Source organism: Mya arenaria, chromosome 11 (assembly GCF_026914265.1).
Source record: "Mya arenaria isolate MELC-2E11 chromosome 11, ASM2691426v1".
In the NCBI taxonomy this organism is placed as follows: Eukaryota; Metazoa; Mollusca; class Bivalvia; order Myida; family Myidae; genus Mya; species Mya arenaria.
This window is the reverse complement of record NC_069132.1, coordinates 49,684,313-49,711,800: the sequence shown is the minus strand read 5'-3', so window position 1 is coordinate 49,711,800 and position 27,488 is coordinate 49,684,313. Positions and strand designations below refer to the sequence as shown.

The 27,488-nt window shown below is 35.6% G+C and overlaps 1 protein-coding gene across 5 annotated transcripts in view; it reads right to left on the bottom strand.

Moving 5' to 3' along the window:
- Positions 1-27,488, bottom strand: part of LOC128208763 (uncharacterized) — a 77,173-nt gene that overhangs the window by 48,795 nt on the left and 890 nt on the right. The window contains exons 2-5 of one of the 5 annotated variants that reach the window (XM_052912338.1): positions 22,494-22,647; positions 16,201-16,344; positions 8,765-8,840; positions 3,453-3,533 (exon numbers count right to left, since the gene is read on the bottom strand). In XM_052912338.1, coding sequence (XP_052768298.1) covers positions 3,453-3,533; positions 8,765-8,840; positions 16,201-16,344; positions 22,494-22,591 — 399 coding nt within the window. In that variant the 5' untranslated portion in view covers positions 22,592-22,647. Of the gene's footprint in view, positions 1-3,452; positions 3,534-8,764; positions 8,841-15,007; positions 15,036-15,466; positions 15,505-16,200; positions 16,345-22,493; positions 22,648-27,488 lie in introns of those variants that run through there. The other 4 variants (XM_052912339.1, XM_052912341.1, XM_052912342.1 and 1 more) reach the window with 4 other exon arrangements.

The window sequence follows — 27,488 nt, the reverse complement described above, 5'->3', positions numbered from 1 at the left end:
TTATATGCCTAACACATGTGCCTAGTTTTTGTTGTAAATTTGTCATATACATGACAAAATTACAGCCTGGTTATGACATCTATGTGCACATATGCAGCATTTCATAATAATATAAAGCAAGGAATGCTTATGAACAAGTGGAATAATTATAACAAGAGGGCCATGATGGCCCTAAAACACTCACCAAAAAAGGTCACAATTCTGTGATGAAGCATTAATAAAAAATGTTTTAAATATACCTTTACAAATGATGATGCCTTATTTTATTTTTGTAAAGGGTCATGTAATGAAGCTACCTAGAAATTTTCATTGAATTTGGCCTTGTAGTTTCAGAAAAAAAATTAAAAGCAAAACAGTAAAACGACCATTTTGTTGTTGTTGTTGATCAATCTCAATGCCTTGTTGTATTTTTGTACAGGGTCATGCAATGAAGCTTCCTGTAAAGTTTCAGTGAATTTGGCCCTGTAGTTTCAGAGGAGATTTTTTTTTAAAGCAAAACAGGAAGTTTGCCAGATTGTTGTTGTTGTTGATCAATCGTGACCCCTTGTGATATTTTTGTAGAAGGTTACCTAAGGAAACTTCCTGTAAATGTTCAGTGAATTTGGAGTGGTAGTTTCAGAGGAGATGAATTTAAAGCAAAACAGGAAGACAGACATTTTGTTGTTGCTGCTGTTGTTGTTATTGTTGTTGATTAATCGTGAGCCCTTGTTGTATTTTTAAAGAGGGTTACACAAGAAAGCTTCCTGTCAAGTTTCATTTCATTTGGACTAGTAGTTTCAGAGGAGATGGGTTTTTTAAAGCAAAACAGGAAGTTGGCCATTTTTTAGCTGTTGTTGTTGTTGATCAATCATGACCCCTTGTTGTAATTTTGTGAAGGGGTCACCTAAGGAAGCTTCCTGTAAAGTGTCATTGAATTTGGACTGGTAGTTTCAGAGGAGATGTTTTTTTTGAAGAAAAACAGGAAGTCGGCCATTTTGTTGGTGTTGTTTTTGATCAATCATGACCCCTTGTTGTATTTTTGTAGATAGTCACCCAAGAAAGCTTCCTGTAAAGTTTCATTGAATTTGGAGGGGTAGTTTCAGAGGAGATGGTTTTTTTAAGCAAAACAGAAAGTTGGCCATTTGGTTATTGTTGCTGTTGTTGTTGATCAATTGTGACCCCTTGTTGTATTTTTGTAGAGGGTCACCCAAGGACGATTCCTATAAGTTTCATTGAATTTGGACTGGTTGTTTTAGAGATGATTTTTAAAGCAAAACAGGAAGTTGGCCATTTTGTTGTTGTTGTTGTTGATCAATCTTAACCCATCATTGCATTTTTGTAGAGGGTCACCCAAGGAAACTTCCTGTAAAGTTTCATTGAATTTGGACTGGTAGTTTCAGAGGAGATGTTTTTTTAAAGCAAAACAGGAAGTCAGCTATTTGTTGTTGTTGTTGCTGTTGTTGTTATTGCTGATCAATCATGACCCCTTGTTGTTTTTTTGTAGAGGGTCACCCAAGGAAGCTTCCTGTGAAGTTTCATTGAATTTTGCCAGGTAGTTTCAGAGATGTTTTTTAAGCAATTGTTGACAGACGGACTGACGGACGGACTGACATACGCCGGATAAAGACCAATCACAATAGCTCACCTTGAGCACTTCGTGGTCTGGTGAGCTAAAAACACTAATTACCTGTAATTGATGTTTTGAAACACCTCATGAGACCCATGCATGGTCACTGTTATATGTCAGTGTTGTTGTTGGTCTTATGCCAACTAACCCAGAGATATAGATATGGTCAAGACAAGAACCTAATACATGGGTCGGTGTGTGAGAATACTGGCGAAATCCTCTTTCTATGAGCATCTGGCATATTAGAGGCATTGGACAGGCTATTGCATTTTGGTTAAAATCACCAGTTATAACAATTGACGGTTGACTTTCTTTCATCTGTATCTGGTTTATTTGATCTAGCAGGACAGTTTCCATGTGCACATTTGTATTTCCTGATGAGGGCGAGTTGTACACTGCTATCACATAAATTGTGTCCTTTGATGTCATAACAAGTTGACACGTAAGGGTTTGTAGTAAATGGTCTGAATAAGAAGTTGACTTGGTACAAGTAAATGCAGTTTTCTTACATTGTCTTGGTATGTCGAACACATGTGGCAAGTCGTTTTAAAATCTGTCCATAGAAGGGAAAGTTACAGCCTGGACACGACAACCTATACTCTATGTCCCTATATGCAGCATTCCATTTTGGAAAAAACACTAAGTGTGACCTTGAACTTAGAGATAGGAAACGGGTCTTGCAAATGACACGTCGTCTTGCTATGTAAAACACATGTGGCAAGTCATTTTAAAATCTGTCCATTCATGAGAAAGTAACAGCCCGGACACGACAACCTATACTCTATGTCCTTATATTAATATGCAGCATTCCATTGTGAATACCACTAAGTGTGACCTTGACCTTAGAGGTAGGGACAAGGGTCTTGTATGCGACACGTCGTCAAGATATGTTGAAAACATGTGGCAAGTTATTTTAAAATCAGTCCATACAAGAGAAAGTTACAGCCCAGACACGAGTTATTGAGCCGGACGCACGGACGGACAAGCAGAGCTTCGGGGGCATAAAAAACTTATTTTTATCCCAATTTTAGTTTCTAATTAATTCCAAAACTTCCAGGATTTATCAACAAAACTGTATTAAATAGAAATATAGGAATTTACACCCTAGTTACACATAGTTTTAGACTAACAAGCAACCCCCCAACAACCCCAATATGAGGCAACCAACCACAACCTCTCAAAATGCTAAGGTTGGCAATTGGTCCTCTGATCAATTTGTAAATGGTGTCTGATCATCAGTAGCTGTTCTAGCAATATCGGCAACTTGTAGGCTACTGATTGGCGACTATTAAATGACAATCAAAGACTGGTTGGCAAGTGCTTGCCAATGACCGTACAATGGTCATCAACCTGCTCAACAACCTGGACAAATCTCGCAATATTCAACAAGCTTACATTCATTCCAAGGCAAGGGCAGTTGTCAATGCCCTCTCCCTTCTATAAATTTGATCTGCATTTGTTGAAGAATGATATCTGGCTGTTGGTTACATTTTGACGATTGGTTGTCGTTAAGTTGCTCGGTGGTCAGTTCCTGATCAAAAACCTATTAAGCCACTATCAGAAACCAGTCTGGGATCGTTGGCACCAATGGCATGAAGACCCAAGAAAACTTTTTTGAGGATTACTTTGGTTGGCAAATTTGTCTTACTTGCAAAATCAAAGACCTTCAGGTGACTTAATTGATATAAAAACCAGTCTCAGATAAATAAATACTTGAAGAAAAGAATCAGCATCCTTTTAAAGACTCCTAGCAACCACAGGTTATCAGAGGTCATGAGTTGTTCATAAGCTATGTTTTACTGATGTTTTATGCAATTGCATAGCATACCACACTACTGGTACTTACATCGAAAATCAGACTTGAGATGAGAAAATATAACATCACTAAGTTCAGTGTCGAAAGGTTGCATCTACTGCTGCCTCCATCCTGAATGAAAACCAAAAACAAAAGTTAACATAGATTAACATGCACATGTTGACAGCTAACTTTGGTCATCATAGTTTATCACATGATTAAAACACCAATCTTATTCCAGGAACATGCTTTTTTGATTTGATGTTGAAGAAAAACAACATATCTCAATTGAGTAAACTGTCTGATGTAAGTACTCTCTTTAAACATATATTTATTATTTAAATCATATTAATTCATATTAATAGCAGCTAGAAAACTATAAATCTAGAAGCTCAAATATCATTCCCATCAATGACAATTTTTATTTTAATTAACAAAATCTTGTGAAGAGTCAAGATAATGTCCTCAACGGCTCCAGTCAATATGGCTTATGAGTCATGGTCACCCTCAATTACTACAAACCATGTGGCTTATGAGTCATGGTCAACTCCTCCATGGCTCTGGTCAATATTGCTAATGAGTCATGGTCACTTCCTCAATTGCTACAGTCAATATGGCTAAAGAGACAAGATCATACCCTCAATTGCTACAGTCAATATGGCTAAAGAGACAAGAGCATACCCTTAATTGCTACAGTCAATATGGCTAAAGAGACAAAATCAATTTCTCCATGGCTTCAGTCTTTATGGCTTATGAGACAAGATCATACCCTCAACTGCTACAGTCAATATGGCTAAAGAGACAAGATCATACCCTCAATTGCTACAGTCAATATGGCTAAAGAGACAAGATCAATTTCTCCATAGCTTCAGTCAATATGGCTTATTAGACAAGATCATACCCTCAATGGCTAATCAATATGGCTAATGAGTCATGGTCACTGCCTCAATGGCTGCAGTCAATATGGCCTACAAGTCATGGTGTCCTTAATGGCTCCAGTCAATGTAAGTTTATGAGGCATAGTCAGTTATTGAATGACTACAATAAATATTGCTTACAAGCGATAGTCAATACCTTAATAGTTCCAGACTACATAGCTAATGAGTCATGGTCAATTTATCACTTGCTACAAATAATATTGCTTATGAGTCATGGTCATTTCCTCAAAAGCTACAGTCCACATGGCTTATGAGTCATGGTCAATACCTCAATGATTACAATATGGCTTATCAGTCCTGGTCAATACCTCAATGATCACAATATGGCTTACGAGTCATGGTCAATACCTCAATGATCACAATATGGCTTACGAGTCATGGTCAATACCTCAATGAATACAATATGGCTTATCAGTCCTGGTCAATACCTCAATGATCACAATATGGCTTACAAGTCATGGTCAATACCTCAATGATCACAATATGGCTTATCAGTCCTGGTCAATACCTCAATGATCACAATATGGCTTACGAGTCATGGTCAATACCTCAATGATCACAATATGGCTTACGAGTCATGGTCAATACCTCAATGAATACAATATGGCTTATCAGTCCTGGTCAATACCTCAATGATCACAATATGGCTTACGAGTCATGGTCAATACCTCAATGATCACAATATGGCTTACGAGTCATGGTCAATACCTCAATGATCACAATATGGCTTATGAGTCATGGTCAATACCTCAATGAATACAATATGGCTTATCAGTCCTGGTCAATACCTCAATGATCACAATATGGCTTACGAGTCATGGTCAATACCTCAATGATCACAATATGGCTTACGAGTCATGGTCAATACCTCAATGATCACAATATGGCTTATGAGTCATGGTCAATACCTCAATGATTACAATATGGCTTACGAGTCATGGTTAATACCTCAATGATCACAATATGGCTTATGAGTCATGGCCAATACCTCAATGATCACAATATGGCTTACGAGTCATGGTCAATACCTCAATGATCACAATATGGCTTATGATTCATGGTCAATACCTCAATGATTACAATATGGCTTATCAGTCCTGGTCAATACCTCAATGATCACAATATGGCTTATGAGTCCTGGTCAATACCTCAATGAATACAATATGGCTTATGAGTCATGGCCGTTTCCTCAATGGCTAGATTCAACATGGCTGTCATTGTCAATTCCTCAATGGCTATAATCCATATAGGCTTCCGACTCCTGGATAATTCCTTAATGGCTACAGTCAATATGGTACATGACTCAATGGCCCCTTCCTAATGGGCAAAAGCCTGCATGACTTATGAGTCATTGTCAATTCCTCAATGGCTACAGTCAATATTTGCCTATGAGTCATGAATAATTTCTCTGACACATGACCGATTCCTCAATGGCTACAGTCAATATTGGCCTATGAGTCATGGTCGATTCTTCAATGGCTACAGTCAATATTTGCCTATGAGTCATGGTCGATTCTTCAATGGCTACAGTCAATATTTGCCTACGAGTCATGATCGATTCCTCAATGGCTACAGTCAATTTTGGCCTACGAGTCATAATTGATTCCTCAATGGTTACAGTCAATATTAGCCTATAAGTCATGGTCGATTCCTCAATGGCTACAGTCAATATTGGCCTACGAGTCATGGTCAATTCCTCAATGGTTACAGTCAATATTGGCCTATGAGTCATGGAGGATTCCTCAATGGTTACAGTCAATACTGGCCTATGAGTCATGGTCGATTCCTCAAAGGTTACAGTCAATATTGGCCTATGAGTCATGGAGGATTCCTCAATGGTTACAGTCAATACTGGCCTATGAGTCATGGTCGATTCCTCAATGGTTACAGTCAATACTGGCCTATGAGTCATGGTCGATTCCTCAAAGGTTACAGTCAATATTGGCCTATGAGTCATGGTCGATTCCTCAATGGCTAAAGTCAATATTGGCCTACGAGTCATAATTGATTCCTCAATAGCTTCAGTCAATATTGGCCTACGAGTCATGATTGATTCCTCAATGGCTACAGTCAATATTGGCCTACGAGTCATGATTGATTCCTCAATGGCTACAGTCAATATTGGCATACGAGTCATAATTGATTCCTCAATGGCTACAGTCAATTTTGGCCTACGAGTCATGATTGATTCCTCAATGGCTACAGTCAATATTGGCCTACGAGTCATGATTGATTCCTCAATGGCTACAGTCAATATTGGCCTATGAGTCATGATTGATTCCTCAATGGCTACAGTCAATATTGGCCTACGAGTCATAATTGATTCCTCAATGGCTACAGTCAATATTGGCCTATGAGTCATGGTCGATTCCTCAATGGCTACAGTCAATATTGGCCTATGAGTCATAATTGATTCCTCAATGGCTACAGTCAATATTGGCCTACGAGTCATAATTGATTCCTCAATGGCTACAGTCAATATTGGCCTACGAGTCATAATTGATTCCTCAATGGCTACAGTCAATATTGGCCTACGAGTCATAATTGATTCCTCAATGGCTACAGTCAATATTGGCCTACGAGTCATGGTCGATTCCTCAATGGCTAAAGTCAATATTAGCCTACGAGTCATAATAATATTGGCCTACGAGTCATAATTGATTCCTCAATGGCTACAGTCAATTTTGGCCTACGAGTCATAATTGATTCCTCAATGGCTACAGTCAATTTTGGCCTACGAGTCATAATTGATTCCTCAATGGCTACAGTCAATATTGGCCTTCGAGTCATGGTCGATTCCTCAATGGCTACAGTCAATTTTGGCCTACGAGTCATGATTGATTCCTCAATGGCTACAGTCAATATTGGCCTACGAGTCATGATTGATTCCTCAATGGCTACAGTCAATATTGGCCTATGAGTCATGATTGATTCCTCAATGGCTACAGTCAATATTGGCCTACGAGTCATAATTGATTCCTCAATGGCTACAGTCAATATTGGCCTATGAGTCATAATTGATTCCTCAATGGCTACAGTCAATTTTGGCCTTCGAGTCATAATTGATTCCTCAATGGCTACAGTCAATATTGGCCTACGAGTCATAATTGATTCCTCAATGGCTACAGTCAATATTGGCCTACGAGTCATAATTGATTCCTCAATGGCTACAGTCAATATTGGCCTACGAGTCATAATAATATTGGCCTACGAGTCATAATTGATTCCTCAATGGCTACAGTCAATTTTGGCCTATGAGTCATAATTGATTCCTCAATGGCTACAGTCAATTTTGGCCTACGAGTCATAATTGATTCCTCAATGGCTACAGTCAATATTGGCCTTCGAGTCATAATTGATTCCTCAATGGCTACAGTCAATATTGGCCTTCGAGTCATAATTGATTCCTCAATGGCTACAGTCAATATTGGCCTTCGAGTCATAATTGATTCCTCAATGGCTACAGTCAATTTTGGCCTGCGAGTCATAATTGATTCCTCAATGGCTACAGTCAATTTTGGCCTTCGAGTCATAATTGATTCCTCAATGGCTACAGTCAATTTTGGCCTACGAGTCATAATTGATTCCTCAATGGCTACAGTCAATTTTGGCCTACGAGTCATAATTGATTCCTCAATGGCTACAGTCAATATTGGCCTACGAGTCATAATTGATTCCTCAATGGCTACAGTCAATATTGGCCTACGAGTCATAATTGATTCCTCAATGGCTACAGTCAATATTGGCCTACGAGTCATAATTGATTCCTCAATGGCTACAGTCAATATTGGCCTACGAGTCATAATTGATTCCTCAATGGCTACAGTCAATATTGGCCTACGAGTCATAATTGATTCCTCAATGGCTACAGTCAATATTGGCCTACGAGTCATAATTGATTCCTCAATGGCTACAGTCAATATTGGCCTACGAGTCATAATTGATTCCTCAATGGCTACAGTCAATATTGGCCTACGAGTCATAATTGATTCCTCAATGGCTACAGTCAATATTGGCCTATGAGTTGTAATTGATTCCTCAATGGCTACAGTCAATATTGGCCTATGAGTTATAATTGATTTCTCAATGTCTAAAGTCAATATTGCTTATGAGTCATGGCCATTTCCTCAGTAGCTACAGTCTTAATGGCTTTATGTGTGTTGATTAATTAATTCTTAATGGCTAATTCCCGATATATTTTTTTCAAAAGCTACAGTCCACATGGCTAATATTTAGGCGTACAAGACATTTAGGGAAGGTCAATTCCTCATGACACGATCAGATAAGACTTGTTGTAAGACAAAATAGAAAATATGTTTCTTAATCTCACAAAAATGTTAAAAATTCACTTATTCATTCTGTAAATTACTATGTACCCTTCAACAATGTTTTTACTTTCAACCCTCAACAGTATCATTTACTTACTGTTAAACCTTCTTGGAATACTGGCTTGTCTCTATCACAGGTTTTATTATCACAGCCATTTGTCTTGGATTTACTGCTGAAAAATGGAAATATATTAAACTCATCATGATTGATTATTATGCAATGACACTCTTAAATTGATCATTTAAAAACTATTTCGAAAACAAACTAAAAATACTATAATCATAAGTAAACACTATTACCGTAAATGACTGGTTATAAGACGCACTATTTTCCCTCAGATTTCGATGCAAAATTGACTGCGTCTTACAAACAGTAACAAGCTTTTTTTTCTGAGGTCGATTTCAGGCCAAAAGTGCTCTTCAGAGATATAAATGATGAAAAAAATGGCAGTTGAATATCGGGATACGGTGTATCGTAAAATGTTATTTGTTTAATTTTTCATTATTGTATAAATAAAATTATTCCATTTTATTTTGTATAAAACAATAATTTAACATGCATATTATAAAAAAGCATAGCTGTGCACTGTCGAAATATTTTTGTAAGTGGTATGATAAGGTGTGAAAAACTTGCATTGCCTTTAAGCAGTTAAACATACCAATAGTATAAACTGTTGCGATAATTCACAATTTGCCACAGGTATTGACATTTTGAGAATAAACACATACAATATAATGCACCAGTCAATTGTAACCACGGCCCCCCCAGGTCCTGGGGTATACCGGGGATAGCTGTGGAAATGGGCCGTGTTTTCACCTTCCAGGTGGCCCTGCAGTGTAGCGGGGTAAATATAGCGGGTAATTGGCATTATCTAGGGTCCCTTGGGTGCCGGGGCATTTGGCGGGGGTTTTACCAGCACATCCTCCCTGCAGGGCGGAGATTTTGCCTGGGCTTGGCTGAACCGAAAGTCAAAGTCCCCGCTATTCCCCGGACCTGGGGGGGGGGGCGTGGTTACAAATGACTGGTGCATAAGGTTTTTGCTTTACAAAACTTTTCATTCTTGACAGTTTGTTTACGATACACCATCAGAAAGAATATTTTGCTTTGTATTAGTATTGCATGGTTTAAAATAACCATTGCCATTGTCACTGTCAACAAATATGGTTGCCCCATGGTGGCAGATAATTTTAACATTTTTTCAATGCGTCCTATTACCCATAACATAGATTTAAAGTTTTTTTCTCAAGTTTTTCACAGATTTTGGCCTGCTTCTTATAACCACTATCGTCTAATAACCAGTCATTTATGGTACAAGGAAGCCAACATCATTTACATTAAGGTCCAACAATTGTCATCTATTTGTGCTCAATAGAGTTTACAATCAGTCTCATTCTATTGTCTTCACTGGCAATGTGCATTTGTACATTTTTTTCACTAACAAATAATCATCTTATAAAATTGGACATTAATTTGAAACAAGAGCTGTCTCGAGAGACAGGGCACTTATATGACTATTCCGCCGCTTTTAAGCTTTTGTGAAACATACATCCATCAATGTAAAATTTGATTACATGCAAAACATTAAGCTGAATTTAAATAATATTTTTTTTTTTATTATTTGTGAGACAGATTATCATACTTGATTGTATAAAGTTTCAATGCAATACATCAAGTTCTTCCTGAGTTATTGACTTAAATCTGCTTACATGCAAAACCCTAACCAGAATTATAATAATAATGGGGAAAAATATGAATCATTTGCGAGAAAGAATTATCATACTTGATTGTATAAAGTTTCAATGCAATACAGTAAGTAGTTGCTGAGTAATTGACTTAAATCTGCTTACATGCAAAACCTTAACCAGAATTTTTAAGTCAAATAATAAAGGACCAAAACTGGCATCATATGCAAGTAGTTTTCCCCCAGGATTTCTTTAAGGGAGGTCGGACTGAACGGGTGTTTTTTTTAGTATTTCACTCACCGATGGTGCAATTTTATTTATGTATCATATTGCTCTATGTGAGGACCTTCCATGGAAATCATATTAGGAAAGTGTTCAGGGAGTAAATTAGAAAATTTCTGCTTTCAGCTGTTGTCTGCCCCAGTTGTCCCTTGCTTGGATGGCGTCAACGGAAATGTTGGAGCCGACATCCGTTGAAGGTTGCTAACTTCTGTTCATATCTTGTTTGAGAAATAAGAAGCTAAAGGACCTTAATCTTAAGCTTTTCGCTTCAATATTTTAAAGACGAATGGCCAGTCTTTGGGAACATCAACTGTTGCTCAGCTTTTGTTTTCTTACAAGATTTTCTTCATTGAAGGTGAAAATAATCAAATTAATTAAAAGATCAGTCGGCAAACTTATTAAATATACATTCTTTGATTTAAATTAATACAAATATTTCACCTTCAATTTCAAATATCACACATACTGTTTTCTCAGTTTGAAGATATCTGATGTTACATTTTGCGCTAACTAATCGATTAACACTCAAACTAAATGGAACACCGCTGATTGATCAGTTAACACTAGGGATGCAAACGAATATTCGATCAAACGTTTGGTATTCAAATGTCAAAATTGGTATTCGAATATTCGATGTTTTTGGTAAACCTCATTTCCGCAAAACACCCTACGCTCGTAGGGTCGGGATGAACTTAGACTCTCGGCCATGGAAGATTCTTATAATGTAACTTAATTACTTAAGATTTAACTTTAGTAGGTTGGATAATTCAAAGCCCCTCTACAAAATTTAAATGCAATACATGATGTATTTGCTGAGATATTGACTTACATGTGGGTACATACAAAACCTTTACATGAATTTCTAAGTTGAATATAAAGAAACATATTTAGCATTAAATGCAAAATAAATGTAACTTGGTTATTCAAATAGGTTGGTTGGTTGAGTGCTGTTGTGTAAAATCTCTATGCAATATATGAAGTTTTTGCCGAGATATTGACTTAAATGTGGTTATATGCAAAACCTTAACCAAAATTTATAAGTCAAATAACAAAGGGCAATAATTTGGGTAGATGAATTGAAATTTAGTTATTTTGTAAGTTTGAAAGTCAGGGAACACATGTCTTTAAAGCTTTAATGCAAAATATGATGTTTTTTTTCTGAGATATTACCTTAAACTAGATTACATGCAAAACTTTAACCGAAATTTTTAAAACAAATTTTAAAATAAAGGGGCATAGTATGCATTTTATGAGAAATAGAGTTATCTAACTTAGATATTCAAGCAAGTTGGATGGTTGCCTACCATTGTGTTTAGTCTAAAATGCAATACATGAAGTGGTTGCTGAGATATTGAACTTCACTAACTAAGAAGGTTAGATAGTTGGGAACACATATCAAAAGTTTTAATGCAATATATGATGCATTTGCTGAGATAATGACTTGAACATGTCTTCCACAATGACTTGTTCTGGACAAAGGGTCTCACTAAACTGATTCTCTAAAAATAGCTGTGTCCACCCATTCAAAACCATAACAAAGGTGTGATGCTGAAGCTGACGGCGACATTGATACCACAGTGAGTGGTATAGCTCTTCTTTAATTCTTCTGAAAGTCAAGCTAAAAAAGAAAAAAAGAATGCTGATTGTTTCACCATTACTGTTAATACATGTATATAAAAGATACTTTCATTTTGAACTTTAACAAATCTAAAGGTAAACTGTTACAAGTTAACAATTGTTTTATTTTCCTCTCCTCATGACTACATCATCTCTTCAAGGTCTGAGTAACTATAACCACAACTTATGAAACCCAATGTCTTTCTCAGTTGAAAAATAAAGGTTTCTGAACCCCAGATTACTTTGTAAAAATAATGGCGTATCACCTTATGGCATTGAGGTCCTCGGTAACATGTGCATGTACAGTCATGTATTCCACAAGATAAAGAGTCAGGAATATTTAATATTCTATAATAAAGCTACAACACTAAATATGAACAAATGTGAAGTATTCGGCATTGAAATAAGAACGTACTGAAAATAACAATTACAAATATTGGTCAATACATTTTAACACCGTTAATCTGAATACGTTTTTCCGAAATCATCGATATTTAGAATTTATTTTTCGTTCTCGATATTACTTCTTTTGTATTAAATTAAGATGTTCATCAATAATCCCAAATCGCTATTTGGAAATTATCGCTATTATGAAGTTAAGGTCCTGAATCAGTATTTCATACCTATTTATCAATCATTGTTTTATACTCTTGATCTCATAGTTTTCACAACATACAGCAATAGCACGCAGGCATCAATTTGAGGTGATAATGAAGCACATTTAAGGGTTGTTAAAAGAAAACATTGAGCATGCTTATGTAACAAACATCGATGTGAGATAATAAGCAATTTATTTTGGGGGGTGTAGAGTGTATATAATGGCTCAGATTTACTCAATCTGAACAGCATTTGAACTGTCTCAAAGCTCGCCGACCAATCTGGAGTAGGGCCCGGTAACCCAACCAGGAGGATAACTGGATCAGAAGTGAAAGGGAAGGGTCTTAAGTAGTGTTGGAAATCGGTTCTGGTTTGACCATCGATGATCGGTTCCACTCAAGTAAACGGTTATCAATAGTACAATCGGTTTCTGACAGTACCCTATCATTGAAGTTTTAATCTTGTACAATAACTTATGATCCCAAACAATGCTTATGTTATGTGTATGTTTTAAGTTATTAAGTGTTGTTGTTGCTTTGGGCCATATTGTTAGCAATAACATCTGAACACTTGGTAGAAATTAAGCAAACACAAATGAAAAAGAAAAAAAAGAAAAGAATAATAAGAACTTGCCTGTTGAATTGGTGATCAATTATGATCAAATACAATCGATTGTTGCTGATTTCAGGCCCAACCAACCATTTTTCGATTATAGTCCATCACTAGTGTTAGGCAGTGCCACAATTCAAAAACTTATCAGGAGAAGTATGAAAACAAAGTCCAGCGAGAAATAACATCTTAACTAAAAAAATAACTGCATGTATATTAAACGATGCAACATGTTGGTAACATGTAGCCAACATTGCAATCTTCACAACTCAGTATTTTACGTCACCAATAATTCATGAACGCTGTCATTGTCATGTAATTTTCTAATAATTGTTCATCCGAAATATCGTTATTTTGAAGTTTTTATCTGGGTCTTGACGACTTCGGATTAACAGTGTTTAAATGTATGTCATTATAAATTTAACAATGAGCCTAAGGCTAAAGTTATCATCTAAAACAATTCCTGTAAAGAAATATGCAACACATAATAGAAAACCAGATGTTACAGTCCAGGCATATTAAGGAGAAAATGGCTGACTGCTAAAACTAATGAGTACATGCAGAAAATATTAATCTTTAGATACAAAACTACTGGGTAAGTCCACAGTGGTACTACAAGGACCATTCAAAATGTTTTGCTATAAAGTTAAAGCATATAAACCACAACAGATACACCAAATAGCTTTGCTATAACCCAATCATACATGACCCTGAACTAGTGTTCTCAATAAGAACCAGCTGCCGGCCAAAAGTGACGGGTCAAATGGCAATTGGGCCGGTTTAAATTTGGAAAAATCAATAAATTTTAAGTAAAATAAGTAGTAACTCTTCGGTTACTTTACTATTTTAGACTGTTCACCCGAATCTTATTGAGAACCCTGCTGAACTGAAAGGCTATTTTAAGTCTTACTAGTTACTCTGTCTAAAGTAGTCAGGGAAGTCTGCTCTACGTAATGTTTTTGGCACAATGAAATAGAAACAAGAGCTGTCGTAGGACAGCGCGCTCGGCTATACCCGGCTTTGTCATTGAAATGAATACAATAATGATGTATTATGTGCCTGTAAAAAGCGATAAAAAAGACATTAAAACACTAACAAGAAATTCAGAATATTTAACACTTTTCAAAATTTAAACCAAAAAACAGTTAGTACCTAACATGAAAAAAGTTATTATTTGCAACCCAACAATATTCTTAGGATACCAAATACTATTGATGAAACAAATCAGCCACAGAAGATGTTGGCATTTCACATGCAGGCATGGAGTGTATCTTCAACATGCATTTCGCATATTTATAGCAATTCTGTGTGAAAAATGATCAGTACATACAAACAGGATTTAATTAGAATTTAATTGGACATGAAGTTATGGATACAAATACAGTAAGACCAGTGGTGTTCAATAAGAAATACATAATAAATATGTAAATAATATTTCAAACATATTGTATCAGAATATCGAAGAAAAGAAGCAAAGTGAACGAAATCAACATCAACTTTTCATGCAGCATTTCGTGAGAGGCTACGACAACCATGTAACAATGATTAATACCTATCCAACCAATGATTCGCGGAAATATCTGAAAATGTTCACAAAAGACATTTATGATTCAATCAAAACTGTGTATACAGCACTCAACCTGGGGAGTATATAGTTTATATTGGTTCTAAATCTAACATTGCAAGAACTTATACCATTAATATAATTAACCTTAGCCAACGTAAGACATGCACAAGAACTTGAACCAAACTGACATATATATATACATGGTACGAAAAACAAACACATAAACGTTACAACTAATAACAAAATCAAACTAAAAATGTGACGTGAACATTTTATGTGCCTTTGTCAGGATATGAATATGTTTCTAAAGGCAAACAACAGGGTGTTAAAATAACTTATAAGTAAATAATTAGATATACATGCACCTTTCAATGAATAAATATAAACCGCCACAACAAAACTAGCAAGGGTGAATTAATATAAATTAACAACACCTTTACATACAAGCAGACTCCGAAATGTTCCATTCGCACAGTTAGCGTATGCTAAAATACATCATAGTCTTCAGGTAAACAACTTATTATTGAAGTGACATATCAGCCCAGATGTGGCTTATATAAGGAGGTGATTAAAAGTATAACAAGGCAGAGTCTGTAGTTCATGGAACTGGCAGCATAAATTGCGCGCAAACAAAGAAATTAAAGATGGCATTCAAGAATTAAATGGCTGCCATAAATTGCTAATTTATTATAAATGTTATGTTTGAATATGGCAATTTCTATGAACAGAATAAGGATCACAGTTGCCATGGATATTATTCCTCTTATAAATTACATCAAATTGCATAAAACATTGACCACTTCAAAAAATACCCCCAAATATGACTTTCCTGTATAGTTTGACCTTATACAGCATATGTCCAGTTAAATTTTATATAAAATTTTGCAATCATGTTAAATGTTGGACTTTTGTCTAACAATTATGTAATCTAGAAAGCTGAAATGCTATTTATTCTGCTTTTTTTACTTTTTTTCCCCATCAAATCTTGCAAAATTGTCCGTCTACAGGTAAAATGCTGACAAGAGGGGCCAGAAGTAAAAAGGGCATATTTGGCTGTAAAATACTCAATTCAGAATTTAATATTAAACTGCATGCAAGATCCGACTATATTTCAAAACCAACTAAAGCCAGTCAAGGGAAACATAAAAAGTTATAGCATTAACATTAATGTAAGTTACCTAGTCTTTTCAGAAATCTTGGATTTCAATGGTGGATGAGATGAAGTTCTAAGATGGCAAACTAGAGTCTTGGACCCGGCAATATGTACATCTAATCCTCTGTACATGGAGTTGAGATCTTGATTATATCTGCATGAGCAATTTCTGAAACAACAACAGGCGTGGTCATGAAAATGGTGATTTACTCAAATATGTAATTTAAGCAGCTATTTAAACTTAAAGACATTCAAGAAAAACAACACTAGAAAAATTATACTCTCTATTTAAGAACCATAACTTTTAGTTTGTTACAGTTATTGCCCTTTGTTACTTTTTATAATCAGGAGCATAACTCAAACAAGAACCATAACGCTTATTTAAGCCATTTACAGAGTAATTGCCATTTGTCCCGACTTTGACATAGTGGATTTCGACTGTATTTACTTTGCAAGTTTCATTTCAATATCTGAATACTTGTCAGACAAGCACCCCTTATTGAAAAATATCAGGGTAAGAGATGGCAAAGGGGAGAAAAAATAAAACAATGCAGGACAGGATTATGGTTGTTATGCACTGCACTTCCTCTCATTGCCATCTATCTATAATTCAATAAGTTTCATTTCAATCCCCTTAGTAACCTTCCAAAATATGGCCTGGACAATCTCTCTTTCAAAAACTATCAGATTAAAGAGAGTTTCAGGGGAGATAACTAAAATCATTCTTAGGTTCTACACTTTCTTTTGTTGCCATATATCTGCATTTCAATCTCTGTAGAATTTTCCAAGAAACGGCCTAGACAAGAACACATTCTCTAAAATATCAGGTAAAGCAAAAATATATCCAAAATTATGCAGGACAGGATTATGGTTTTTGTGAACTACACTTCCTCTCATTGCCATCTATCTATATTTGAAGTTTCATTGCAATCCCTTTAGCAGGGCTTCTAAAAGTTTGGAGACTCAACCGGTCCAGACCCGAGGACATCGACCCCCCCCCCAAAAAAAAAATCCCCCTCCCCCCACCGCTATCCCCAAAAAATTTCCTAGAAATGTCCGAAAAATTATTTCACACATTTTCGCGAAGCGCCAATTTGTAACCATTGCTTTAGAGCTATCATAACTGATTTATATGGTAATTGATACAAAATTATTCCTGAATGAGATCTCATCAAATTCTGCGGCAGTCCTATCAAGGAACACTGCGATCGTAGTTAATTGCGACCGGCGAAAAGTGGTCAGACGACAAAAAGTGAAACAGTGTTATAATTTATTTGCATAATGCTACTACAGTGGATCAACATTCAACTGTAAATCTTTAATTAATCTAAATCAGGTCTTCTATAAGTTTGATATCGACAACGATTTCCTTAAAATGATATAAGCGACGCTTTTCAGCTTTCAAACTCTGTAATTAATCAATTTTACGAAAATGTGAATTTGAAATATAAAGATCCATACAGTTATATATTTAAACGTATAATAGACTCTTAAAATCAGCTGGATTCCCAATAAATTTGGGATAAACTGACCCAAATACAAGCGACTATATGCTGCTTAGTCTTATATATGAATACAGGTTTTTAATGATTCACAGAAGAACCTCAGCCTTTGTTGTGAGATTTTGTTTTAACTGGGGGGTTTTCTATTTGTAGTAACAGTGACCTTGACCTTGACCCTAGGGGCCCCAAATGCAATCCCACGGAAATCCTCCATAAGCTCTTCCACAATATGTCCACCCTAACCAAAGTTATTCAGTACCAAACAGTTATCTAGGGCTTACATGCAAAACCTTAACCAAGGTGTGACGCCGACGCCGCTGACGCCAACAACAGGGTGAGTAATATAGCTCTCCTTATTCTTCGAATAGTCTAGCAAAAAATGTGCCTGTCAAGGGCCATCATTTGTATTCAGGGTTAATATGGAGTTATGTTACCTAATTTGTGTGATGGCTCCTGTGTTATGTTTGAAGGCCATTAATTGAGCAGTTGCCCAAAAACTTTAACCCAAACTTTTTAAGTTGATCAAGGGCCATATTTTGTTTAGGATAATATGGAGCTATGTAACTTGATTGTGTAATGGCTATATACAACTGTGTGAAGTATTAAGCCAATTGAATGAAGGGCAAAGAAGTAATTAGTGAAAATCTCAACTTGCCATAAAACTTAAACAGGACACAATGTGCCCTAAAATTTTTGCCTTAATTTCTAAGACAATCAAGGGTCATAATTTATATTTAAGATAACATGGTGTTTTCTAAACTAACTGTAAGATGCCTGTCAAAAATTGTATGAAGTATGAAGTCCACTAAATGAAGGGTACAGAAGTAATTAGTAAAAATGCCAACTTACCCTAAGTTTTAACCTGACACAATGTGCCCTAAGACTTTCACATAAGTTCCTAAGCCAATCATAACGCCATAATTTGTATTTAGTATAATATGGAGTTATTTACCCTCATAGTGTGATGGTCCTGAACAGTCGTGTAAAGGTTTAAGTGAATTGAAAAAATAAGGTATTGGAGTTATAAGTGCCAACTTGCCCTAAAACTTTTACTACAGCTAACACTGACACAGACACTGGGGCACGTAGAAAAGCCTCCCTATTTTTCGAATAGCCGAGCTAAAAATGTAAAAAGAAAAAAAGAACAAAGTGACAAACACCCGTAAAAAAAATCCAGCATGAGTCAGATATTGAACAAAAAAAACAGGAAAGGCCCGTAACTCTTTAAAAAAATACAGCATACACCCCTTTGCTTGGTACCAAACACTTCTAAAGTTTCATTTAATTCGGCCATGGATTTTGCAGATGAAGCTCGCAAAGGATTGTGTCTATAGACAGACGAATGGATGGACAATCTGTGTTCAGTAAAATCCGCTTACAACAGTGTTCTGCAATGTGTATAAAGATACCCAGATCATTAATAGATAAATATATATATATTTTTCTGTTTTACACATGTATTATATGGCGATACCAGCAAGTAATAGCAGTGTGTATACCACAAGATAAATTACGTCATATATGCGTCGGAAGGTGACATTTTGCTTAAAATACAGACTAAAATCAAAGATAACTATTCTTTTACTAAACCATTTTCAATCAAACAAAGGGCAGTCTAAGTTTGATAAGGTGATTAGTTTCATCAAACACTTCGACAAACCAAAATGTTTTGACAGTGCCACGCCAGGTTTGTCGAAGTGTTTTAAGAAACTAAACTCTCAATAAAACTGCGGGTAAAAGACCAAAGACAGGGCTCCGTAAGGGGCGTAGTCAGCGCTATGTTTCATTTAAAATGATGGAGAGATAGTGAAGTTAACTTTGTTTAAAGCCTTCTTTCAAAGCAAAATACTGCCTTCCCAGGTAGCATTTATGAAGCAATTTATCACGTGGTAAAGTAGTTCATTTTCCATTTAAATCATACAAGTGAAATGTGATTTCCTTGATTTCATGTAACACATTCTTCCTCACTTCCTGTACAGTCGAAACCCGCTCAATATTCCAGGGACCAGCCAAAATACTTTGAGCCTTGAGAATATCGAGCCAAGTGGGATTTCTTACTGAATGTGTACTTTTCTTTGATATGTTAAAGTATTGTTGACCTTGTTTGTTATTTGCTATGTTAGCTCTGCAAGAGAAGAGCATTTATTGGACATTTACCATATACACATCGTACAGTTTTGCAACATTACGCATTCTATACTATGAAAATATCATTTGATTTTTTATTTATTTTTATTTATGCAATAGAAATAACAATATAAAAACATCTATGCAAAAACAATAAACAAGCTATCTTTATACAGTGAGGAACACATATGCATAGCTTATGTTGTACCGGGTCCTTTTCTAAATTGCTCAGTATTTTACATTTTTATGTATTGGAGAAACATTCAGAGCAATTTTTTTATGTGAATGATGCCTTATCAAAATGCATTATGATTCATACATGTTATAAAAAAATTAAACATTAAAATTTTGTACTCGTGCCAATATTAAAGACAAAAATTAAAGTGATGCCATGTTTGCCAAAACTGTGTAAATTTGATAATAATTATGATACCAGTCAAGCAAATCTAATCGATTAGCCCCTTGTGTTAAATGATGCCAAGCAAACAAATCAAGGTGTAAAATTCTTACTAGGGACCGCAAAGATGACATCGAGCTTGGAGAAATATTGACCCTCAAGATATCGAGCCGTCTGATTGAATTTTATATGATTTATACATGTTATAAAAAAAATTTAAATTTATACTCGTGCCAATTTTAAAGACAAAAATTAAAGTGATGCCATGTTTGCCCAAACTGTTTAAATTTGATAATAACAAGAGTTGTTGGTCAAACATTATGCCCCCCTTGAGCGCCATGTTGTCAGGATTGTTTGGACAACTGATCGAAATATGCATGGACCTCCACGTCAAGTTTTAGGGCCATGGGTGCAGGCAGTGTCAAGTTATCACACAGACAAGCTTATTGCGTTCAAGGTCACTGTGACCTTGAACTGATCACCCCTTAAATTAAAAGGGGTCATCTACTGGTCAGGCCGAACCTCCAAGTCAAGTTTGAGGGCCATGGGTGAAGGCATTGTCGAGTTATCACTTGGACAACTTTTCATCATTCAAAGTCATGTGACCTTGACCTTTGGCCAGATGAACCCCAAAATCAATAGGGGTCATCTACTTTTCTTTGAAGGGGGGCATAAAAAAATCAGCCCTTTTAAACCTGTCCAGGCCAAAGAGGATATCCAGACTTAAGCGATATCGAGCCAATGAGTTTTGCCCGTATTTAAATTACAATTTCATTTTCAGCAAATGAAACAGCTCATCAGCCTTCAGCCGGCTTTTTGAGCTCAGCCTATTCAAAAGTGTTACCATATTTGGAAATGTATTATTCCTGTCCATTATATAGTTACTTCCCTTTCAAAACATGATGTGCAGTTTCATGTTTACATTCTTTCAAAATAAATTTATTTGTGAGTTCTCTTTTAGCCCTTGAAAACAAAATAATACATTAAAAATATTAAAATTGTTTTGTTTTGTTTAAATAATACATTTGTTTCTTAATATACATTTGCAAATGTTGATGGCATTGGTTTTTAGTTTTCATTAAAAAATGAATCTACAGTATAACAACAAACTGGAAAAATAATAGCAACTGATGATTTGTTATTTCAAATACATGATAATTAATTGTCAAACAGTATAGTACCAATAAGGAAATGATCAAACATTTTGTATACTGCAGTCTTAGTGAGCATTGCATGAACATTATTTTTTCATATTAGAATCACTATAAACAAAATATATACTGGAAGGATGTGGAAGATATCAATCCTTCAAAGTTGAACTGTTGTTAAAATAATTAAATTAAACTCAATATCTTTTTTGCCATCCTGTTCAAGAATTACTTTCACAGTATGGTTACACACTGAATCAATATTTTGAATTCAATGCGTATTGGCCAATAAAAAAATAGGTTACATTCTAAGTTGATTCTCCACGCGCTCAGCCCTTTCTTAATGAAATAAGATTTTGCTTAATATCTACTTACTATTGCTCAAACAGGAAAAGACGTCATAAACATATCACATAAATATGATGTCATCAAACATGTGATGTGTCCTCTTTTTCGGACACCAAGTTTGGTGATAAGTACTTGTAGGTTAAGCCAAATTTGAAAGCAGACACTGTTAATAAAGTTTTCGTCAATTCATGGGTCATAACTCTGGAGTGATAAAGCCTTCTTAAGTTATTGATCTGACAACATACTGGACGCCGCATGCAAGCCCCCCTGTCTGCCTGCCTTTACGCCAGAGATAAAACTATAATATGCCACGTTGTATGATCAGGCGAATAAAAAGAAAGCAAGTTTCATTAAAATTATTTTGTTCATGTTTTGATTCCACCAGACATCATCTCAGTATTCATTCTTAATGGAATTAAAAGGTCAGATATACATATTTTGTCTTAAGTTTTTTTGAGTACTCCATTTCTGCAATGCATGTAGCAGGGGAAATGGCATTGCTTTGTCAGTTTGTGGCTTTCAATCATCATCAGCACGGGTGAAACAGGTAAGTCTTTCTTGTTTTGTTTTTTTTAAAGCAAAAAAGTCTGTGATGAAAACAATCTGTTATTCATCATAATATATGTGTTATACACAATTTTATTTAACATGTCCAGGAAATATGTTAGTAAGCTCACCATAGTCTCGCTTACAAACAGATTTCCTGAATTAAAATGTATTATATGTCTACTTATAACAGATCCTAAATATATATATAAACATAATTGTTATGATACAGTGAATATGTTGGTTTTACCTCGGAGTAATTGAGCAAATACAGCTACTGGTGAGTTGGTCATCACCAGCTCCTCCTATCACCATCTCTAGGCACCTAGCTATACTGTCCCCACTCATTGTAATGAACAGTAGGAGACCTCTTCCACGTCCACAGGCAGCTATTTATGAATGTTCTGAAAAATGCATTATGAACTGAATCATTATTTTTCTTTTAATACACCTCCTGACAAACTGATTTAGAAACAAGTGTCAAAGTATGATCCTGCAATGGACTACATACATCACTTAGATTCTTTCACCTTAACTATTACTTCCACAGGGCGGGACACTAATATTTTTATCAGGTGACCCACAACTCCCAAAAATTGGTGACCCGTTAAAAAAACAGGGTATCCTGCAAAATTTGGCAAAAAAACAACTAAATAATTTATTGTTTTAAAATAAAATTTGGCAAAAAAACAACTAAATAATTTATTGTTTTAAAATAAACTAAGAATCTGTCTATAGTCTTTCAGTCTTTTTAAAGCCTTTCCTCACCAAGCTTTTATTTCTATGTGGGAAATGGCTCTGGAGCACCGCTTACAAATTGCCACATCATGAAATATTAATGACATAATTCACATCGCAAAGAATTGTTTTTATCTAGTGACCCGGCGGGTTCCCTAGCAAATTGGCTGTGGTAATCTTGTCAGAAAATTGGGTGTCTTGGGTCATCGGGTTACCGTAAGTGTTGCGCCCTGGTTCAAATCAGTCACAGTCAGTTTGAAATGCAACAAATATACACTGCTCATTTAAATTATTATTACAACTATCTATAGAGTGTCACTTATGACAAGTAATTCAATAGATTTGGACTCCTGAAACAGAGTCAGCTCAAGTCAAGAATCTTTTACAATCCATACAACACAATAGATGGTTGCAGGCAGTTTACAACCATAAGTGAATATTGGTAAGAAGAACTTTCCACAAAGAGCAAATGGCCCAAGAATGTGAATCTCAAAAGAGCTGAACAAAACCAAGAATAATATGAAGGCCTTAAAGCTGCACTCTCACAGATTGAACATTTTACAACTTTGTTATTTTTTGGATTGGAACGAGCCAATTTTCGCGATAAACCATTGAAACCAGCTACATAAGACTGCTGACAAAAAATAAGATCACAGATTTTTATATTCAACTTCAAAAAATAATTTTTATGCATTTTTCTTAAACTGTTAGTAACAGTTTAACTTTAAGCAATAAAACATTAATTTTTGAACGGAAAAATTCAAATCTGCGATCGGATCTTTTATCAGCAATCTTTTATCATTGGTTTGCAGATATAAACACAAAAATTTGCTCTTTCCAAGACAAAAAATCACAGTACCCCTTGATCAAAAGCTGTTTGCGATTGCTATCTGTGAAGAGATCAGTTTATCATCACGTAAAGCTCCAATCAAGACAAAAAAAAATCTGCAAAACTTATTAGTTAAAAAATACAGAATACTAAGTAGAATTGGTGCGAAAACCGGTATGGGCAGAAACACCACGGTGAAGGTTAATACAAAAAGCATCCAAATTGAGAAAATTGGACGTTTTAAAGATGTAGCCAAGCAAAAGAAAAAGGTGATAAGAGTTCCTTTAAGGATATGACAATTCTCGGAATATGCCCAGGGTAAAGCGAGCCTTTGTGAAATGCAAAGATGGAGAGAAAAGCCAAAAGAGAGTAACCCTAAACGGCATCTGTCATTGTTGTACTAAAAAAGTGAAAACCCTGGCATCTAATATTATTCACTTCTTAATGCAGTAATGTAAGATTTTAGTGCCTGGGTACCCCGTAATTTTAAACCATGCAATACTAATACAAAGCAAAATATGTTTCTTTGTAAAAAAATTCATGTTATAAAACGTTTTTAACAATTTGTAACTGGATGGCACCGTATACGGATCTTAAACTGCCGTTTTAACCTGTATAAACTCAATTGAGATGATATGAGTGACATCCTTTTCTACATAAATCTAACCAAACTAGTTTTTTTACCATTTATTTCTCTGAAGAGCCAATTTCAGACTAAAATGTCAAAAGCTTGTTACTGTTTGTAAGATGCAGGCATTTTTTTACATTGAAATCTGAGGGGAAAAAGTGTGTCTTATAACCAGTCATTTATGGTAATATTTCTGAAATGGGAGTAGGGTAATAAGTTTGAAATAAATTTATTTTTTTGTTTGGTTTTGAAGAAAATCATACACAGAATTTATCAAACTGTTCATAGTTTGAAATAATATTACAACATTAATTAACTGTTTTTTTTCAAGTATCTATAACCTAAATCAAAAGGTTTTATGAAGCCCCTTAATCCCTTAGGAATTTATGACACGTGTCACACGTGTTGCCCATTGATTGGTGTGCGAGTGCCAGTGTTGAAAAGCTCCCTTCATTCCGTTCTTTAATCATTGCATAAAACAATACAATGTTATGCTGAATTCCTGATTCCTCTACAAATGAAAATGAATTCAGGCACTATCAACACATTTTAAAACCATTCAGCACTAGGTGTTAAAAGATTTGTGAAAGTTGTAATTTGAAAGCATTTGAAACACTATGTGTTATTCATGATTTTCAGAGTGTTTTATTTTTTGGTGTGTTTGTTTATATTCCTCCACAAGTAACATGGGGTTGAATGCAATAATATATACAGTGGAAACTCACTAACAAGGTCCTGACTGGGCAAAATTTCCGGTTTAGTGAGGATTCCGGTTTAGTGAGGATTTGATGTACGGAGTAAGTTTACTCAAAATATTAACTGAGTTAACCTTTAAAGGCTTTTGTCCTCCAGGGACAGTTCAATTCTCCGACGTTTAGACTGTGGTTGAGACGTGATTAATGCACTTGCAAAAGTGATAAGCATAATTAAACATTTCTGCGTTTTTCTTTTCTCCAAGTCTTGAAATAAAACAACTCGCGTAATTTAATGCTTGTTTAGTATGTTTAATAGTTTAATTAATGCACCGATCTAATTTGATTCAATCATAGCAATCTTTAGATAAAACAACCCTCCAAAATGATCACTAAATAACCGTTTCTAGTTCTTTATTTTCTGCAACAAACAAATTAATGTTTCAATCAATTTTCTTTTCACAAGTTTGATTATCGCGCGACAGTTAATCCACAGCGCAATCATCATTATCGATTATCGAGTAAACACAACACCACAGGTGTTATATTTAACGACGCACCGGCTGTCAAAACAAAGTGACACGTTATTTGCGAATTCCTAATACACAAAATTATTTTGACATGTTTGAACAAATAAATGTCCGGTTTTGTGAGGTAAAATTACGTTGACAACTAACAAATTTTCTCGATTTTTTGTCCGTTATCCGGAATTCCGGGGTTCCGGTTTTGTAGGGATTTTTTCACATTGAAAATAGAAGGGAAAAACCGGGACTCTGAAAAATGTCCAGTATACCGAGGATTCCGGTTTTGTGGAGATCCGGTTTAGTCAGTTTCCAAGTTGTAACATCAATAATCGTTTTGATTAGGTCATGTACTCAGAATGTTAAGATATTGTTTTATTGTTGTTTCAATACAGGCTCTTTCAGGGGTCAGTTGAAATGATAACTGTAGGGTGGTCGTAACCGGCCCGTGCTCCAACCACTCGAACAAAACGGTTACTTTCTTTTTGCAAGAATTTGTATTCTGTCACTACCAAGGGTTACCGTAGAGGCGACGACAATCAACCTTAAATTCAGCACCCCCCCATCCCCCTCCATCAAAAAAAGAAAGACCTGTTCAAAAGTCTGATTATATAGGAATGTCACACATTTTTGCGATGTCTTTTCTGTCAATAAGTTTTTGCAATGTTGCAATTTGTAAGAGGGCTCTAGAGCCAGCAAAGCCGATTCAGATAGTCATTGATAAAAGCTTAATTCAAATGAGATTATCATTGAGTTCTGTGGCGTTTCTAACAAGAACGACTGCGATCGTAATTAACTGTGGCCGGTCGGAAGCAGTCAGACGACAAAAAATGAAACACTATTATGATTTATTTGCTAAATGCTTCTACAGTGGTCAACGTTCAACTGATACTCTTGAATAATAATATATATCTAGATTTATAATAGGGGCTTCATGCTTTAAGTGTGATATCAACAACGATTTTTTCATTACTGCGAATTAAAGTGACGTAAGCGGCCCACTCTGCTTTCAGACTATGAAGTTAATCAAGTGTGTCGCTGTTTATATCCTTTATATGACTAGGTTTATTAATTCAGATTTTTAATGCTTTCGCGGATTAACAATGACAAATGCATTTATCTTTAAAACCGTTTTTAACCAGCAATGGTTCTTTATTACAATTTCAATTTAACAGTTTGGTACTCAACAAACGGATATATCGTGTAATGACCGACGACGACATAGCATATTGCCATATGAAAATATGGACCGATTTTAACACTTAATCAGGATAGCTGCAAGCACATAATTAACACATAGTTTGTTTAATTGTGTCTTCTGGGACCTACTGATACACGTGATTGGACCGATCGCAAGCGTCTGCGTAGCAGAAAAAGCAGCTGGTTGCATTGGTCTGATGGTAACTAAGACACTTTTATGACCTATTGGGGGTAGTTTTGAATGTGTGAATAACCCATGAGTTTCTACAACTTGTACTGACTTAGTCATTTTGACCGATCCAGGTTTTTAGAAGCCCTGGTGGGGATGATGGCATGATGAATTCGACCTTCATCATCAGACACAGACACACGTGTACAAGAGTTGTGGGAGCAGAACGAGGCACAGGATATTTTGTGCAATTATTTCCTCAGGGATAGGGTAGATCTATGGCTAAGCTTTTAACGAAACAGCTAAGTAAATAAACAGTTTTTTTTTTTTCCATGTACAGTATATATTTTATGAATTCTTTTATTATCATTTGTTTCAAGTATGTATATTTGTTGTGTATTTTCTTTGAACTGTATGCTTCTATCTTGATTTTGAAGGGGGGGGGGGGGGCTGAAAAGTCCTAGCGCT